We start from the raw sequence: 18,839 nt of genomic DNA, 5'->3' as shown, positions 1-18,839 counted from the left end.
TATTATTATTATTATTATTATTATTATTATTATTATTATTATTATTATTATTATTATTATTATTATTATTCCCGTACTTTTGAACTTGCACGACGAAATTACTGAAAATATGTTTTATTTCTGTAATTTTTCCTGGATTGTATGCATTTCCTTCATTTATTAGTGGGCACTAATTTCTCTAGGCCGTCGAATAAATCAATTTCGTTGTGCACTTTGATTCGTTCCAAAGATCACACCTAAAGTAAGTAATATTTGGCTTCTAATTTCAGGTGGTATGAAAGTGTTCGGGTAACGCAGTGGCTTTATGCATAATACAGCTATCTAACATAGGTTCGAATCTTATTCACGTCAAAGTTAATATTTTTACAATGTGATTGTGAAGAATCGACTTATCATACTGGACAAGCATTACGTAAGAATATGAAAGCAAACACCTGTATCATGATAGAGACGATTTACGAATGTTGGTTGGGAAAGAGGACAGGAATTACCAGGACATTCCAAAGACATCATTGATCTGCAGTATGAACTTTTCGTGTTGTCGTTCTCAGAAAGAAACACTACACAATTTGTTAAACAAAGTTTGGCTAAAGCAATCGATGATGTAGTGGTAACGTGTCAGACTTCCAAATGAAAAATCTTGGTTCGATTCCCCATCAGGTAGTATGATTTTTCGCATAAAATAATGGCTGCAAACAGAGATTCATCTTCTGGTGGAGAACTTACAAGGCATCACTAGCGATAGTTCGAGTAAATAGTGTATGCGTTCTATGTCATACACTGCAATAGTAAGTATGCTTCATATTTATATTCGTCCCGTCCCTCTCTCTTTCTTTCTTGACGTTTCCCTATCTGTCTTTGCATCTTTCACTTCTCTAGCTCTCTCCCTCTCACACATACATGCAGTTCATATTCCAAAGTTAAAACGGAGCAGAAGCCTGGTCCGGGAAATCTAATTAACTATTAACTTCGGCGTCGTGTTTTTCGTGCTCTGGGGATAACATCAACGGCCTTAGTCATATCTGACAGAAATACTGTTTAAACGCAAGGAAATAAGTAAAATCTCTTTTTTATTCTCTGGGTTACCGAATCTCAGTCGAATTACTGGTTCCCTACGGATTTAAATTCCTCGATCCAGTGGTGGTCTATAACCTAACCAACATCATACGACTGACACGATGATGCGTATGAGCTCTTTGCGTGTTCTTTCTCTCTGTGCAAATTACGTTATATTCGCAAGAGATGAAATCAATGCTGGATGTTCGGAACAGATAACTCTTCGGAAAAGACTAGAAAATGGTACCTCTCTGGTTATTTGAAAACAAAATTTTATTTTACTAGTTCGACACAATATTTGTTCCCGTCCTATAATTCAATGTGTTTTATTCACGTTGAAATTTGAAAGATGCTAGATCTATGAGAAACATAAACTTGTCCTTTCCAACATTTGTAGCTTTCCATTACGATACAGTTTGGACTTTTAATATAGGTTATATCTAATAGATATTTAGCAATACAATAGCACTCTTCAATTTTCTCTTTTTTCTTTCTTTCTCTTTTCTTTTCGTTTCGTTTTTTCTTCGTTCAGTTCGAATTAGTAGTCTGAAATGGAAGATATGACCAATGCTGTCTACTGGGTATATTAGAATGTATTTTGGATCATTAAGTCCAACGAACACTACCGAATTTGCAATCGAACCACGCGGAAACAAAGCATGTGTGTTAAACCTTTGACATTATCCTAGATGTGTCTCGGAGATCTACAGTTCTACTTGAAATTGAGTACGCTATCCATTATGAAAGTAACATAATAAATATTTAAAGGATCGTCTATATATTCGAATAGTTCTGAAAAACTATGTAAAAATAAACGTTATTTCTATATTACTGTTGGATTTCTGGAAACGGAACTTTATAATGTTAAGTTATTTTCTTACTACGTTTGAATTCCACAGTTTTATATATTATTCCGTTACTTTTTCTTCTTCTCCTCTCCTTTCCTCTTCTCTCTCTCTCTCTGTCTCTCTCTCTCTTTCTCTCTGTGCTCATTTCTGAATCTCTGGGTAATAGACATTCATTGGTTTCAATTTTTCATTGTGGGTGTTTCAGTTTCTCCCTACATCAACCTATGTATCTTATTTCGTCTCGGCTTTGTTGTTTCTTTTTATCTATACTAATACATGTATAGTTTGAAATAAGAATTGCGCTCATGTTGTTAGCTAATTTTAGTATGGAAGAGAAGAAAGGAGGTGGGAGAGGGGTCTCTTTACCTGACACGACTATGTGATAAGAAGATGTATATTTGGTGGCCTAACTACACGGCGTTAGCTGTCGCAATATTTTTGAATCGGAGTGTACCATTTGCACTTCCCTATTTTGTCCCTGAAGTGAGAAATTTTGAGAGAAATCAGAATTTTTCTGATTTTTAAATTTTTTAATCCCTTTGGAGCCCCGTGTAAACGTAGACATCTTAAAATCAACTGCAAAATACTATATGTGTGTACAAAATTTCAATTTTCTATCTTGAATAGTAAGGGCAGGAAAAGTATTTCAATTATCAGTAATCCCCACAGTGCCCCAGACTACCGCAAAAGACCCTGATGGCAGGTAAAAAATTTCCTGAGACATCCGTGTTTATTCTAGGATCATGGTTTGCCATCATTCTCTTGAGAATAAAACTACCTTTCAAAAGGTATTATTCACATGTCTCTATCATGTATCTAACGCGAGAAAATCGCGAAGAAAGAAATTTTTCATCAAAATATCCTTTTAAAATTTTGCCCCTCTGGACCCTTCTGTTTTAACGCAGAGATCTGAAAGAAATCTGATAAATACTATTCGGTGGAGTGAATATTTGTCAAAATTTCAATCTTCTAAGTGCAAAACTAAGCCTGCCATATATATATATATATATATATATATATATATATATATATATATATATATATATATATATATATACATAATACCCCAGATTCCCGTATAAAACAGGATCTTGTGTAGAAGTTTCCTTGAGACATCCCTATTTATCCTAGAATCGTGGGTCGTACATAATTCTCCTCAGAACTGGCTTTCAAACGATACCATTCACATGTCTCCATCGTGTATCTAAGCGTGAAAATCGCGAAAAAAAAAGAGATTTTTTGGTTAAAAATACTTTTTTACCTTTTTGCCCCTATGGACCTCCAGTGTTAACGCAGAGATCACCTGAAAAAAACTGATAAATTTTGTTCGGTGGACTGCATGTTTGTGCAAAATTTCAATCTTCTAGTTGCAAAAGTAAACCCGCCAAAAAATAAAAAAGAAATCAATATCGACCTAATAACAAAATATTTTTTAAAGTTTTGACGTCATCACCTCCTATGTCTCGACGCAGAAAGGCGTGAAACCATACTTAACGTGTTCTACAATGCTTCTAGGCTTAGAAAACAGAAAACCCAAAGCTTTATTTGTTCTTTTTAAATCGAATAATGAAGACACTCATTTAGTAGCTAAAACATATTAATCCACAAGAACTGTCACTTGTTGAAACCTTCATATCGAATTATGAATGGATTTCAGGTGCTGTACTCAACAAACGAAAGTCTAGCCTGATGTGTGCAAACACAGCTGACCAACTCATGCAGACACGTACACTACAGCTTTCGTGCCACAACATGCACTGTGGTAGTGGTTGTCCTTATTCATCAAAGTAAAGCCCGCCATGTAAGTCTTGCAGGCCGAGTATACCTTTTAAATGTTTTTATATTCAGTCGTCTTTGGTTCCATACAAAACTATTTTCCTGCCAAAGAAATATCTCAGTATCATACGGAAACACACAATGCAACTGCTGTGGCATACTCACTCCCTAAGGGTGAATCACGCGACAGTGTACTTATCAAAATGTGTTGGTGGCCTTGGCCTTGAAAACATTCAACTTCAGAGCTGCTCGCACATAGCTTGTGCCAAAAGGACTAGATCAGGAGAGTAATGCTCTCGGAAGTAGGAACGAGAAACACAGTTCTGATTGGTTGGTGTTATCAATTTCTTGCCATGTTGCATTTAAATAGCAGAAATGAAATAATTCTTGTTGTCGGTCTTCGTGGCTGAGTGGGCTAGCGCTATATGCTACTAATGAAAGTTCCTTTTGGCGTGAGTTCAAACCCGACTCGAGGATTTTTACAATTTTAAAATATTTTTATAACACTTTTTAAATTAAAATAATATGAAAATAATATTCAAAAAAGTGATTTACTTACTTTTGTGCAGATAAGTAGTAGTAGTAGTAGGAACGGGTTAGAAACCCCACAGGGCTCGTTTTGTTCCCCTTGTACTCCATGATATAAATTTTGTGACCTACTTAAAACAACTGGCTAGGATAGCGTTTAGAACAGCTGGCTAGATTAGCTCGCGAAAGAAACGTACTTCTGGGAGCATTACTCTCCCGAGTGGGTCGTGTGCCAAACACTGCTCATGGAGTCCCTTTCCAGCACAGTAAAAGGGCGAAAAAAAAAAGAAAAGAAAGGAAAAAATAAAGAATACGGAAAACTGTTCCTTATGCAAAGAGCGTTTGAAAACATTTCAAAAGGTACGCTATGACTATTATCAGTTAATTGGCAACAACCGATATCACGGACAGATCCAGGAAGTTTTGAGGGGGGGGGAGGTCTGAAAAATAAATTTAAGACATTTCTTGATATGTGGTTGGCTAACCAAAAATGTGAACTGGAGTGCTTCATAATACGTATTTATCGCCCTTCTGGAGGCTGCATTGAGGAAAGCCATGTTGTTCAACACGAGAGAATCCAGGATTACAATAAAAAACTTTTTATTACCATCTTTTTATTATTGCATTATTTTATTTTATCATTATCATTATTTTTCTTAAATTAGATTATGTAGAGTAAACTATTTTTAATTTAATTTCCTATTAACATAATTCATATTAACCCTTTACTAATATCCTTATTTTTATACTGCATAAGTACTGTCGTGGGGTCAGACACCATTATTTGTTTTGAAATTAAAATTTGTTAATACGTGTTAACATTGGCAGTTGATTGTGGACCGTTTACTAGTGCTATACTTTAATGGACTTAACTAGTTTTGGGGACAAAAAATATTTTCAAAATATTTTTGACTAATGGTCTTTTGGTAATAGATTATTACGAAGCGAAAGAACATACTTAAATGAAATAAAGTTATCCGAAAATAAAGTATGAAAATAAACTTATTTTTATGTAAAAAAGCATTCAATTATTAGTGCTGAGAAAATGTAACTTGTCATTCAAAAAGCTAACAATTGATGCTTTTGTGTTTGATTAGTTGCTTGGCTGCAGGCCTGTATCCACAGGGGAACTAGGGTGCCCGGCGCCCCTAAACTTTTATTGTTCCCCCTAACAGGGACGTACCCAGAAATTTATTTCGGGAGGGGCGTAAAGCGTTTTGGAGGGGTCCAAATACAATTTGGGGCTAAATTATATGAAAATTTCTAAAATTGCCCCTAAAAGTAGATTACATGTTTTAAAAGTCGGGATTTCGGGGGGCGGACCCCCAGGACCCACCCTGCGTATGCCCCCTGAAATATTCACGGTAGGCTTGCAAATGAACTGCTATACTATAATGATGAACTATAATATGGTTGGATCGGCCCCCTAACTTCTACCGCCCCCTCATATTTTTGGGCTGGCTACGGCTACCTACCAATACCCACAATGATTAGTCTTAAGGGGCCGTCCACATATTACGTAACGCTACTTTTGACCAATTTTTATCCTCTCCCTCCCCCTTGTCACACTTCGTAATGCAAGGCTGAACCCCTCCCCCGTTCGTTACGTAACACTTTTGGATTTTTGTTTTCTCACCAATTTTCCTTATTTTGGGAGTTATTATAATAAAAACTATTTTTAATAGCAGAAATTTTATTACAAAATGCTCTTTTTCTGAATATATTTGTAGTATTTTTCACTAATAAATCAAAGTACCGGTACGTGTTAGAAAATGGTAGGATGGTAATAATATTTTAACCCCATAAGATTGCTTAATTAACAGTCCTAATTCTTCAAAACTGCATACTGTCGTTTCCCAAGGAGATCACACCTATCCTTTTCGGTCAGATGATGACAACGAGGGTCACTACGAAAGTTTTGAGATACGCATTGTTCTGGCACAGTATTTGAATTCCAACAATTGCGTTCGGTAGTGGTATCCAGAGCACAGAAGCGAACCAGGTTTCAACGGCGTATCGACTTCACTTGTTTGTTGATGTGAGCAGTATTCGGCTGTCTAGAATGGAGCTCGAAAGGGAACCTTTTCGGGCAATGATCCTTTACGATTTCAAAAGTGGTTTGAACGAGACACAAAGCCTTGACCGTTTGCAGGGGGCATTTGGGGACCTTGCTAATTCCCGTGCTACAATTTTTCTGTGGTTTGGTGAATTCAGAAGAGGCCGGACATCGCTTAAAGATGGAGAGAGAGCTGGACGTCCTGCAAAAGCTGTGTCAGATGAAAACATTGCCGCTGTGGAACAAATGATTCGAGAAAATCCTCGAACAACTTTCAACGACATTGAATCTACAGTGAACATTGGATCGCCAGCAGTAACAAAAATTCTTCATGTTCATCTTCGGTTCATGTAGGTTTCATCTCGTTGGGTGCCGCACACTTTGACTGAACAGCAGAAGCGTATGCGTGTGTAATGGTGTGAAGAAATGCTTGCAAGATTTGATGGAGGCAATTCTCGACGCGTCTCTGACATTGTTACTGGTGATAAGACTTGGATCTATCAATTTGACTATGAAAATAAACGCCAGTCTACAGTTTGGATCTTTCCAGACGAAAATCCACCCACGAAAGTGAAACGACCGCGAAGTGTGGGGAAGAATATGGTCGCAACTTTCTTTTCCAAATCTGGCCATGTTGCAACTGTTCCACTTGAAGAACAAAGGACTGTTACTGTTCAATGGTACACTACTGTTTGCCTAACAAAAGTGTTCCAGAAGCTTCGGGAACGGCGTCCAAGAACTGGATTGCGTGGGATCCTGCTTCATCATGACAACGCGTCCGCACACACGGTCAATATCACAATTCAGTTTTTAGAATCTAGGGAGGTCAAACTTATGTCTCATTCGCCGTATAGCCCTGACCTGGCCCCGTGTGATTTTTTTCTGTTCCCCAGGATCAAAGATCGCTTGCGTGGGAAGAGATTTTGCAGCTCTGAAGAAGCTGTAGTGGCTTACGAGAACGAACTTTCAACACTTGAAGAAAAAGGCTGGCAACACTGCTTCCAAAAGTAGCTTTCGAGGATGCAAAAGTGTGTACAGTGTAATGGTGAATACTTTGAGAAAATGTAAGTGTTAAATTGATTTTAAGTAAGTTATTTCACATCTGAAAACTTTCGTAGTGACCCTCGTACTGACAAGGAAGATTAAGATGGAACAGGATCTGAAGAACTAACATCGATCTCTTTTTCAGGGATCCAGGATGCTTCGTGCATTTGAAATTCGCCAGTTTCGACGATGCAAAGTTGCCTTCCTCGTCGACCACAGATTCAAAGTGGCTGCGCATGTGAAGAAGCAGGGACATCTCGTTTGTGAAGAAGCTCTCGAGCATCTTTTTTGGACTTAGGACTTCAGTTTACCTCTTTTCATATTCTTCTTGTCCTAAATCAGTGCGAGAGTGCGAATAAACTCAATTTCTTCAGAAATATTCAAATTCAAAAATCAAAAATTTAGTACGAGATAATATCCGACGAATTAGGTTTTTTAATATCTTATTTTTATCTACAAATCCTGGATCGTTCTATTGCGGAAAATATAATTTCACGAAAAAGAATTTCTTCTGTTTCCCATGTAAAACCCCTTAGAAGAATAGAGTGAGTAATGATTCAAATCAAAGGTTTCAGATAACATTCTCAGAAATAGCAATACTAGTGGGAACATGAGGGCATTTTCAGGCGGTGGTTACGATCACTAACAACTAACTCCGGAAAAGCGTGTTCCCTAAATCCAATGCTGCGATAGCCACAAAACGGAGTTTTATTGTATTGTAATACATGCAGGATTCGCCACCATTTACGCTGGTGTCTAGTGCGTCTTCGAATCTCTTCTGTATGATTCAATTTATATAGGCTATAGTTCGCAATTTTCCAAAACAATAGGAATATTTATTTATCTATATCGATATATATATATATATATATATATATATATATATATATATATATATACGAGGGTTGGAACTTAAATAGTGGCAACACTGCTGTGGAGACACTATGCAATGAAATGTACTAGTGACGCTGATAGCGCACGTTGTTAACATACTTACCTAACCTCTGAGCAAGTAGACTCGCCCGTCCCACGTCACCGGCAGGCTCACAAGCGAGGGAAGCACAGTCACTTCTGAGCGAGCGGTCTAACGTAAAGATGTCACTATGTTTTCGAAACAGGAACAACGGAGTTGGATCAAGCTTGAATGTGCCAGAGGTAGTACAGCACGACAGTGTCACCAAGGGCTTCAAGAGGCGTGTGGGGAAACGGCATTGCCGTACAGAACAGTGGCACGGTGGGTAAAAACCTTTAACGAAGGTCGTCAAACTGTGGCGGACATGCATCGGGCAGGTCATCCTAGAGTCTCTGAAGAAGAAGTGCAAGCTGTTGCCGCGTTAGTAAACAGTGATCGACGCCTGACGATTCGTGAGCTCGCCCATGAAACCGGATTAGGGCATTGACGGTCTGCCCTGGAGGAACGTAATGCGTTAGGATAACACACCATAACTTTCACCACACTGGGGCTCTGACGCACTTTCGACTTTCGCGGCGACCCATAATGACGCCATTCGTTGGATTGGCGTTTCAGTGTTGGCTCGTAAGATCTGGCCCATGTCTCATCCAGTGTTATGATACGGCGTAAGAAAGCCTCGCCTTTGCGCTCATACCGCTCCAAGTGCGTCTGAGCAGCGTCGTAACGCATCCATTTTTGCATTTCCATCAACTCAGGCGGAACCCATTGTGATGCAGTTTTGCGCATGCCCAGGCGTTCCTTCAGAATGCGAAGCACAGTCTTACGCGCTAATCCGGTTTCGTGGACGAGCTCACTAATCGTCAGGCGTGGATCACTGTCCACTGTCCACTAGCGAATTTGACACCTTTACGTTAGACCGCTTGCTCACAAGTGATTTGTGCTTCCCTCGCTTGTGCGCCTGCCAGTGACGTGGGACGAGCGAGTCTATTTGCTCGGAGGTTAGGTAGATATGTCAACAACGTGCGCTATCAGCGCCACTAGTACATTTCATTGCATAGTGACTCCACAGCAGTGTTGCCAGTATTTAAGTTCCAAACCTCGTATATATATATATATATATATATATATATATATATATATATATATATATATATATATATATAAATGAAAATGACTATGTTTGTAACTTAATAACTCTTAACCACCCGACCGATCTCGTTCAAATTTTCAACATAGATGAAGTTCTGACCTGGGATGTTTTTTTATCATTTTACTTTGAAGGTGCAACTTGGGAGAGGGGGAATATATCAAAAAATGATTGAAAATGAACGATGTTAGTGTCAAATGCATAGATTTCGGGGTCGCTGAGATAAACAGTGACTCTTTTGATGCAGTTTAAATCCAAATTCACCCCGCAACTTGGGTAAAGTGGAGGATGACATATACAAAAGGTTCGAAAATGACTGATATTAGAGTCGAGACCATGGTGTTAGGGGTCGCTGAGATGAACAGTAACACTTTCGATACCGTTTAAATTAAAATTTGGCCATGCAACTTGGGGAAGGGGAGATATATAAAAATGATCGAATATGACCGATATTTGTGTCGAATCCATAGTTTTTGGAGTCCGTAAGTTGATGGTGACAGTTTTGGTGCCCTATATATTCAAAATGAAACGTATTCTCCCCGTATGAAAAACGGATATTCTAGCTAATTTATAAAAAAGAAAAAAAAATAAAATTATTTGTTTAAAAGATTGCATATAAATCTGAGAATAAAAATAAAAAATACAGCAGAAAAAACTGTTACGTAGCGAAGACCTAAAGCCCCTCCTCCCCCTTATCACTCTTCATAACGCAAGGCCGAACCCGCTTCCCTCCTTGCCGCGTTACGTAATATGTGGACGACCCCTAAATGTGTCTTAATCACATATCCATTAGACACAGAACAAATATAGACACTTTAGTTCTTCTACTGACAGTCAGAACATAAAGTGATTTTTCTTTATTGACCCTTATGCACATTTCGGTTGCCCATAGAACAAATCCAAGAACGTTTTATGTCATCAATTCGAGGACAAATAGCACATCTCCTTCTTTTAGCTGGAGAATCTGTTTGCGGACAGTCTTCATTGATGTTCCTATCAGTTAGTCGTAACAATGACTGCCGAAGCCTACGAGAAAGTGTCCCGCATTCGTCCCTTACTTTCAGGTGATCTTGAGCGAGAGTCATCGTAATACTCCTCATGAAGTCTCGTCTATGAAGTCTTCTTGGTTCGTTGGAAAGATGGTAAAAAAAAGGCTATTTAAGCATGCAATGTCCAGTATTCTATAGAAAATTGCCAGAAACCACCTTCTGCAAAATCTGCCAGTTCCGAATTCTGCACACATCTCCGTAACACTCCCCAAGAAAACCACAGAAAAAATGTAATGCAGGAAACGTATAGCGCAAGTACTATCCTGGGGAAAATTTCGACCCCAGAGGTCCGAAACTATCGAAACAACAAAGTGCATGGACACGAACAACTAGTCGCTACGAAATATCAAGATCAACTGAAAAAATGCAACCGTTAAGTTTTACGACCCACCTAGGCTAAAGGAGACGGTGATAATGAGTAATGAATGAAATGGTGGAATGAAGAAAGTGAGAGGAAACGGGAGAACCCCGAGAAAACCCACGCACACGGTGTTTGTCCACCACAAAGGCAAGCATTTTGAGACGACAGAGGGGATCCAAGCAGCTTGCACCGCGACACTCAAGGCTATTCCGGAGAATGACTTCCGTGACGCCTTCAATGCTTGGAAATCGCGCTGGCAGCGCTGCATCGACACAGAAGGAGCCTATTTTGAAAGTTTTCAAAGAATTGTAACGATTGGCTCAATAATTTTTTTTAAATCGACTCAGTCCTATTACTTTCCGGACAAACCTTATATATATATATAACGCAGCAGCTGAAATGCGTGGGGCAGGAGGGTATGAGGAAATCGATCACCAATGGAATGAATCGATCCAGGGCACAGTAAAACTAGTTAGGCCGCTGGGCATATCTCCTTCCTTCTCTTCTCTTTACATTATATCTGGAGATGTATGTTCTGACTAATAGGCTACTGTGGCAATTTAAAAAGGGTTTTTTCTCGAGGGATCCTTTTGAGCCGGGCTCTTTTGACGCAGGGTCCTTTTAACTCAAGCCCATTTAATCTGGGCCCTTTAGACGTGGGGCCATTTTGACTCGGGTCCTTCTGTCGCGGAGACTCTTTTACACAGGTTCTTTTGACTCGGGCCCTTTTGTTGCAGAGATATTTTGAACCCGGGCCTTTTGTCGGGGGTTCTTTTATTCAAGCCCTATTGACCTGGGCTCTTTTCACGCGGAGCCCTTTTTACTTGGGCTTGTTTGACGCAGGTCCATTTTGGCTCGGGTCTTTTTGTCGCAGGACAATTTTGACACGAGCTCTTTTGACGCGGGGCCATTTTGATCCGGGAACGTTTGTTGCAAAGAGCTTTAGACCCGGGCCTTTCCGACTCGGGCATTTTTCTAGCGTGGCCCCTTTTGGCACAGTCCGTTTGGCATAGAGCCCTTTTAACTCGAGCTCTCTTAACACAAGGTTCTTTTTTACTCCGGTCTCTTTGTCGCAGGACGATTTTAACCTGAACTTTTTCACGCTGTTCTGATTTGACCCGGGCCCTTTTGAGGCGGGATACTTTTGATCGGGGCTCTTTTTACGCAGGCCCCTTTTAACTCGAGCCCTTTTGACGCGGGGTCGTTTTGACTCGTTCCCTTTTGTCGCGGATACCCTTATACCCAGGCTTTTTTCACACTGGGCCGTTTGGATTCGGGTCCTTTTGAGGAGGGTTCCTTTCGACCCAGGCTCTTTTGACACAGGGCCTTTTAACTTTATCCCTTTTGACCCGTACAATTTTGACGCTGGGCCATTTTGACTCAGGCCTTTTCGTTGCTTCGCTCTTTTGACCCTTGCCCTTTAGAAACCGGTAATTTTGACTCGGGCCCTTTTGTTGCGGGGTCCTTTTCACTTGTGCCCTTTCGAGGCCGCTCTTATGACCCGGCCTTTTCTGACCCAGGGCCAATTTGTCCCGGGCCCTTTTGACCAGGGCCCGTATTGACTCGGGCCCTTTTGGCTCAGTTTCCTTTTGTCACTGAGATCTCATGACCCGGGGCCGTTTTAACTTGGGGCCTTTTGTCGCGGTGGTCATTTACCCTGGCCCTTTTGACACTGAGACATTATGACCTGGGCTCTCTTGACGTGGGGCTGCCTTTTCTTGGACCCGTTTGACGCAGACTTTTTTCACGATGGGTCGTTTTATTCCTGGCTCTCTTGACGCGGAATAATTTTGTCTCGGGCCTTTTTCACGCCGGACCGTTTTGACCTGGGCCCTTTTGAGGCGGGGTCGTTTTGACCCGTACTCTTTTGACACAGGGCCCTTTTTTCTCGAGCCCTTTGGACTAAGAACCTTTTGACGCGGGGTCGTTTTGACTCTGGCTCTTTTTTCGCGGAGAGTTTTGACCCAGGCCTTTTTGAGGCGGGACCTTTTTCACTCGGGCTCTTTTGTAGCAGGGCTGTTTAGATCGGTGCCCTTTTGAGGCGGGTCCTTTTGACCAGGCCTTTTTTGAACTAGGGCCCTTTTGTTGCGGAACCCTTTGACGCGAGGCCGTTTTGACTCGGACCCGTTTGACGCAGGGCCGTTTTGTCACGGATATCTTTTGGCCCAGGCTGTTTTTACTCGGGGCTCTTTTACCCGAGCCCTGTTGACTCGCAGACATCTTAACCTACGCTCTTTTAATGCGAGGGCGTTTTTACTCTGGCACGTTTGACGCAGGAACCTTTAGACTCGAGTCTTTTTGTCACGAAATTCTTTTGACCCAGGACCTTTTGAGTCGGGGTCCTTTTGACCCGGGTTCTTTTGACGCAGGGCACTTTTCAACCAGACACTTCTGATGCGGGGTAGATTCGACTCCCGTCTTTCGTCGCGGAGACCTTCTGACCCAGTCCCTTTAGACTCGGGTCCGTTTTGACTCGGGCCCTTTTGTTACGCGTTGTTTCGACCCGTGCCCTTTTGACCCGGCTCCTTTGATGCGTGGCTGTATTGACCCGGGCCCTTTAGGCACAGGGCTCCTTTGGCGCAGAGAGCTTATGACCCGGGGCCGGTTTTACTCAAGGCGTTTTGTCGCGGAGGCAGTTACCATTGCCCTTTTAACCCGGGCTCTTTTAACTCGGAGCCATTTTGACCCTGTCCCATTTGACGCTGGGCCGTTTTGACTCGGGCACTTTTGTTTCGGAGACCTTTTGAGCAGGTTTCTTTTGACTATAGCCCTTTTGTAGCGGGGCCCGTTTTAACACCGGTCCATTTGACGTAGGGTCCTTTTAACAAGGCCCGTTTGATGCGGGTCCGTTTTGCCTTTAGCTCTTATGTCGCGGGTCCTTTTGATCGTTCCTGTTTTGACTCCGGCCTTTCTGTCTTCGCCCTTTCATCTTGCCCTTCTGACATAGAACCATATATATAACGCAGCAGCTGAAATGCGTGGGGCAGGCGGCGGGTATGAGTAAATCGATTATTAATCGATCCCTGGCGCAGGAAAATTAGTTACGCTACTGATCATATTTCTTTCTTTCTCTTCTCTCTACATCATGTCTGGAGATGAATGTTCTGACTAATAGGCTACAGTGGCGATTTTAAAAAGTAAGACGATATATGCTATCAATTACAAATGTTATGTATTTTAACTTAATATATATAGCGCAATAAATCGAAAAACTCTATATCGGCCTTTTGCTCCCCCCCTCCTGTTGGAAAAATCTTGCTGGTGTTAAGGATTATCATGTTGCTTAGTTACTATATTATATTGTGCTATACAAACAATAAATACATCTGTGTTTTTTTTAATAAGAAGAAACTTATTTACATTTATTACGGACCTTGCTTTACGACAGCGAAACATATACACGTTCAGCGTAATCAGTTTCCATTCTGAAATAAGGACAGTGAGACGAAAGAAATTATTGACGCATACATTTAGGACTTAGAAAAGTGTCCTGCGAACATGTCGTAGTAAATTCCTGAAGAGTGACATGCGCTAGTAGCAATTGTTAGCAGTTATTACCTGAACATAGAAGATAATAAACTGAAAAACTGAAAATACGAATCTTTTCAGAGATGACAGTGTACTGATGCTTTAAATCTGTTCCTTTACTCCTTATACATACGTTATTTCCCTAGTCAAAATAAAAACTCTTCAAAATTATTCACAATTTCTTATGCAACCATCCCTTCCTTGGAGTACTGCGCGGTCACATACCCGTCACGGCGATGTAAAGGCACTTTTGGCGACGAGGATACATACAAATAAAAAACGCAATCTTCTTGCCTTAAGCGTTGAAATTTGGCTAATTTAAGCGAAGAACTGCATATAAATGGGCTTTGGAAAGATGCATTAGGTATAGTTCAAGCTGCCTTTAAGGAAGAATCTAAAAAAAGACGAGATTATGTGTGTTTTACATAGCCAAAAACGTGAAATATTGTACCGTGTAGTGCGGGTTGCGTGCATTTCCATAAAACCTCGATGCGGCACATGAAGGCATTGGCTAAAAATTCTGAAAAAAATCCGGCACACTTTGCTCACTAAAAGACACCCTATAACGCTTCGCCGAATCGATTTTCGAAAAAAAATTGAAATTCGGCCCACCCTACTGCACACGTGACATGGGCTTGCGCCTAGACTAATACTGATTTATTAATGTTAGAGGCATTGTACAAGTTTAATTACTTCTGTAGCGTCATGTAAAGAATTTGTGCCTTTATTTCAAATGAGTATTTCTAGGTGTTGCAATTATAACTAACAATAACCTATTTATACTAATTTTATGTGAATAGATAGTTAAATGTTGTTTATTGAAGTTTAGTTTTCCAGCACCGAGGCTACATGAGACGTGGACCTGCGGTTTAAGGAACAACCGGCAAGAGTTCAAATACTCTCCCATCAAGAAACGAACCCTGGACCTGGTGCACCAAAGATTTGCATGTTAGTCATTAGACCGGCGGGAAGAACTGGCGGAATGTTAAAGAACTTTACAACAGTACTTCATAGATTTTTATACTACAGTCTTTCTTTCGTGAACACGATAGTCAAGTTGTATTGTTATTGAGTTGAATACCCTCAACTTTTCGAATTGAAAAAGATTTATTAAAACAATTACTCCTCATATTGCTAACTAATTTTTGTACTTTCCTTTTTCTTCTACGTAATGAAAGCAAGTCAGTAGTTCTTGCGTTCGACTTAATTATATTTAAATTATATCTGTTATTTTTTACATTACTATTTCACGAGTAAATCACAAGCTTACTGTGAATTTTAATATAATAATTGAAGTTTTAGGTATCTTCCTAGCACCAAAGTTTACAGTTGAACGTTAAAGCACATCAGCTTTCATCGGGAATCAAACCAGAATTTTCCACAGAATAGGTTTCCCAAGAATGATAGATTTATCTACAACATACTCGAGACTTGCAAGGGAATTGCACAAAAAATATATATTTAAGAAATGAAACATAGAAGTCTACTTTTGATTCTCCGAAGGCGTCAAAGGCTCTATCGTTTGTATGGGTGGTTTTGATAGTTGTTGAAGCACAATGTAAAATAATCTTGACTGAATATTTGGTTATATATTCCACCGATGTAGCTTAAACATTAATTCTGATAATTCTATTACTAAAATCTAATGTTTAATGTTTTCAGTAACTCTGGGTGCACTAGCTCTTGGTACCGTATATGGATGGAGTTCCCCTGCAGTCCAAAGATTACAACAAGGAGATGAGACCATAGTCATTACCAAAGAGGAAGGATCATGGATTGGCGCGATCATGAACATCGGAGCAGGAGCCGTGATGATGCCAATGGCATATGCAATGGACAAGTTTGGACGTAAACGAACTATGTTATTTGCTGTAATACCTTTTGTTCTCGGATGGGTGTTGCTGGCCTTTGCCAATTCTTTTATATTTTTCTTGACTGGAAGATTTATTACTGGAATGGCTGGAGGAGCGTTTAGTGTCGCTGCTCCTGTGTACATAGGCGAGGTATCTGAGAAAGAAATCCGTGGAAGATTAGGTACTTTGTTTCAAATTATGGTGTGTACTGGAATTTTATTTGCGTATGTGGTTGGGGCTTATGTGAATGTGATGTTGTTGTCTATAATATGTGGCACAATTCCACTAGTTTTTGCTGTTGTATTTATCTTCATGCCGGAGTCGCCAATATATTTGCTGAAAAATAACCAGAAGGATGCAGCAGCCAAGAATCTCCTATGGTTTAGAGGTCCAAAGTACGATATTAACAAGGAGCTTCAGGAACTAGAATCAAGTATTGACAATAGCAAAACCTCATTTAAAGATATTTTATCTTCTAGAGCAGCAAAGAAAGGTATTATGATCGCTTATGGTCTAATGATATTTCAACAACTTACAGGGATAAACGCAATAATATTTTACACTGTAAATATCTTCAAAGATGCTGGAAGCAGCTTAGACCAAAATTTGTCGACAATAATTGTTGGCGTAACTCAAGTTATAGCAACTTTCGTATCATCGTTGGTTGTTGATCGACTTGGACGTCGACCTCTTTTGCTAATTTCCTATTCTGTAATGGCAGCTAGTCAAGGAACAATTGGATTTTATTTTTATTTGAAAACAAAAGGAAATTTTGCTTCATATATTGGTTGGCTTCCACTAGTATGTCTTGTCGCTTTTATTATTGCCCATTCTTTGGGCAATGGACCGATTCCATGGTTGATGATTGGCGAACTGTTTTCTCCAAAGATAAAGGGGCCTGCTGGTTCTTCTTCATGTCTTGTTCGTTGGGTACTAACGTTTTTAGTGACTAAATTCTTTGCTGATCTCCAATATGCTTTCGGTTCTGATATAACTTTCTGGACGTTCTCCACCATGTGTGTCTTTGGAGCTATTTTTGTATTTACGACTGTTATAGAAACTAAAGGGAAATCTCTAAATCAGATACAGAAGGAACTTGAGGGAAAATCACAAACAAATGTATGAAATTGTCTGAAATGTTTCGTGGAGTATACTTTGCGCCCGTAGATTCAGCGCCCACATATAATATCGTGTACTTAGCGCCCAGAAAATATTTGATGCTTATCAGTGTGCTAGAGTTGACCAAAGAGAGAACTAGTTTATATGTATAAATGTAATTTCGTACTCATATCTATCCCCATCCCCTCTCTTTTCACGACTAAAGAACAAGGAGTTTTCACTTGAAAGATCCTGCTATTCTTGTATATATCCTGCTATATGTATCAGACTTAATGCGGCTAGCTTGTTAGATGTTTTTTTTTTCTGAAACTGTGTAATACCATATGATGATTTGACTTTTTCTTTTTTGGTATCGAAACCGATGTTGTTACATAGTCAGAGTTACCATATGTCAGGTTTTTACCGGGACAGTCCCGGTTTGAAAGCTCTTGAAATGAAATGAAATCTTTGAATTCTACATCCCATGATTAAGGAGATAGGAGTAGGATAGAGAAGACGGTGATTGTGAGAATGAATGAAATGGTGGAATGAAGAAAGTGAGAGAAAACGAGAGAACTCCGAGTTTATCCATGCACGCAGCGTCTGACTACCACAAAGCCCATTTGACGCAAGATGGGATAAAACCAGGGATCCCATGAACCAGATGTGAGTGTTTCTATCACTGAACCACCGTGACCTCCATGAAGACTCTTATCCCGGTGTTTCACCAGTTTACATTTTGTCCCGGTTCTCAGTCGTGAGAATATGCTCACCGTTTTTTGTATGCCTTATCCTCATTGCGGTATTCTAGATTACGTCTGTTTTACATAGTTTTCACATTAAAAGCTAAATATGTAACCTTAGTTTATAGTACATTTAAATATTGTAGAGCATTGCATACCACGGAGTACAGTTACATACATACATGCATACATACATACATACATACATACATACATATATATATATATATATATATATATATATATATATATATATATATATATATATATATATAACTACGTTTCTGCGTTTCACCCTTTCCCCCGGAGGTTATGATTCATTGAAGCGTCATAATCAGTGCTATTGGCTGGTCTCTCTGTCTCTCTCTCGCTCTCTCTCTCTCTCCCTCTTCATAACAGTTTTACTTAGTGAACATGGATGTAAGAAAATAACAGGAATTAACGAACTGGACATCCCTGATTGTGAGATAAAATCAATATAAAATTCCTTCTGTGAGCCAGAAACACTGGGCGCTAAGTCTACGGGCGCTACATGCACGGAACCAAATGTTTAAGAAATTGTAAAACAGAATAGGATTATGAACAGAAAAAGAGCCCAGAAAGCACTTAAGTATTTCTTCAAACCAATCTCGTGAAAAACGATATTTTAAAAGACTCAGAGGCAGCGATGTATTCATTGTAACGTTGGTCCCACATGATATTTTGTATATTCATTATAGATTATCTGTTCTATTAATTCATACTGAAATATGATTAAAAAAGAAAAAGAAAAGATTTTTTGAAAGAAATAAGCGGTTAAGAACCGCTTTTATAAGAATGACAGAATCGAATATTAAAGT

At 39.7% G+C, this 18,839-nt stretch overlaps 1 protein-coding gene across 1 annotated transcript in view; it reads left to right on the top strand.

The window, feature by feature from the left end:
- LOC145666788 (trehalose transporter 1-like protein) overlaps positions 1-18,208 on the top strand; it is a 55,977-nt gene extending 37,769 nt beyond the window's left edge. The window contains exon 3 of the mRNA XM_081734347.1: positions 15,969-18,208. Coding sequence (XP_081590473.1) covers positions 15,969-17,284 — 1,316 coding nt within the window. The 3' untranslated portion in view covers positions 17,285-18,208. The remainder of the gene's footprint in view (positions 1-15,968) is intronic.
- Positions 18,209-18,839: the final 631 nt, after the last annotated feature.

Source organism: Thermobia domestica, chromosome 12 (assembly GCF_964235325.1).
Source record: "Thermobia domestica chromosome 12, izTheDome1.hap1.1, whole genome shotgun sequence".
Taxonomy (NCBI): domain Eukaryota; kingdom Metazoa; phylum Arthropoda; class Insecta; order Zygentoma; family Lepismatidae; genus Thermobia; species Thermobia domestica.
Note: the sequence above shows the minus strand (reverse complement) of the source record. Positions and strands in the feature narration are given on the sequence as shown.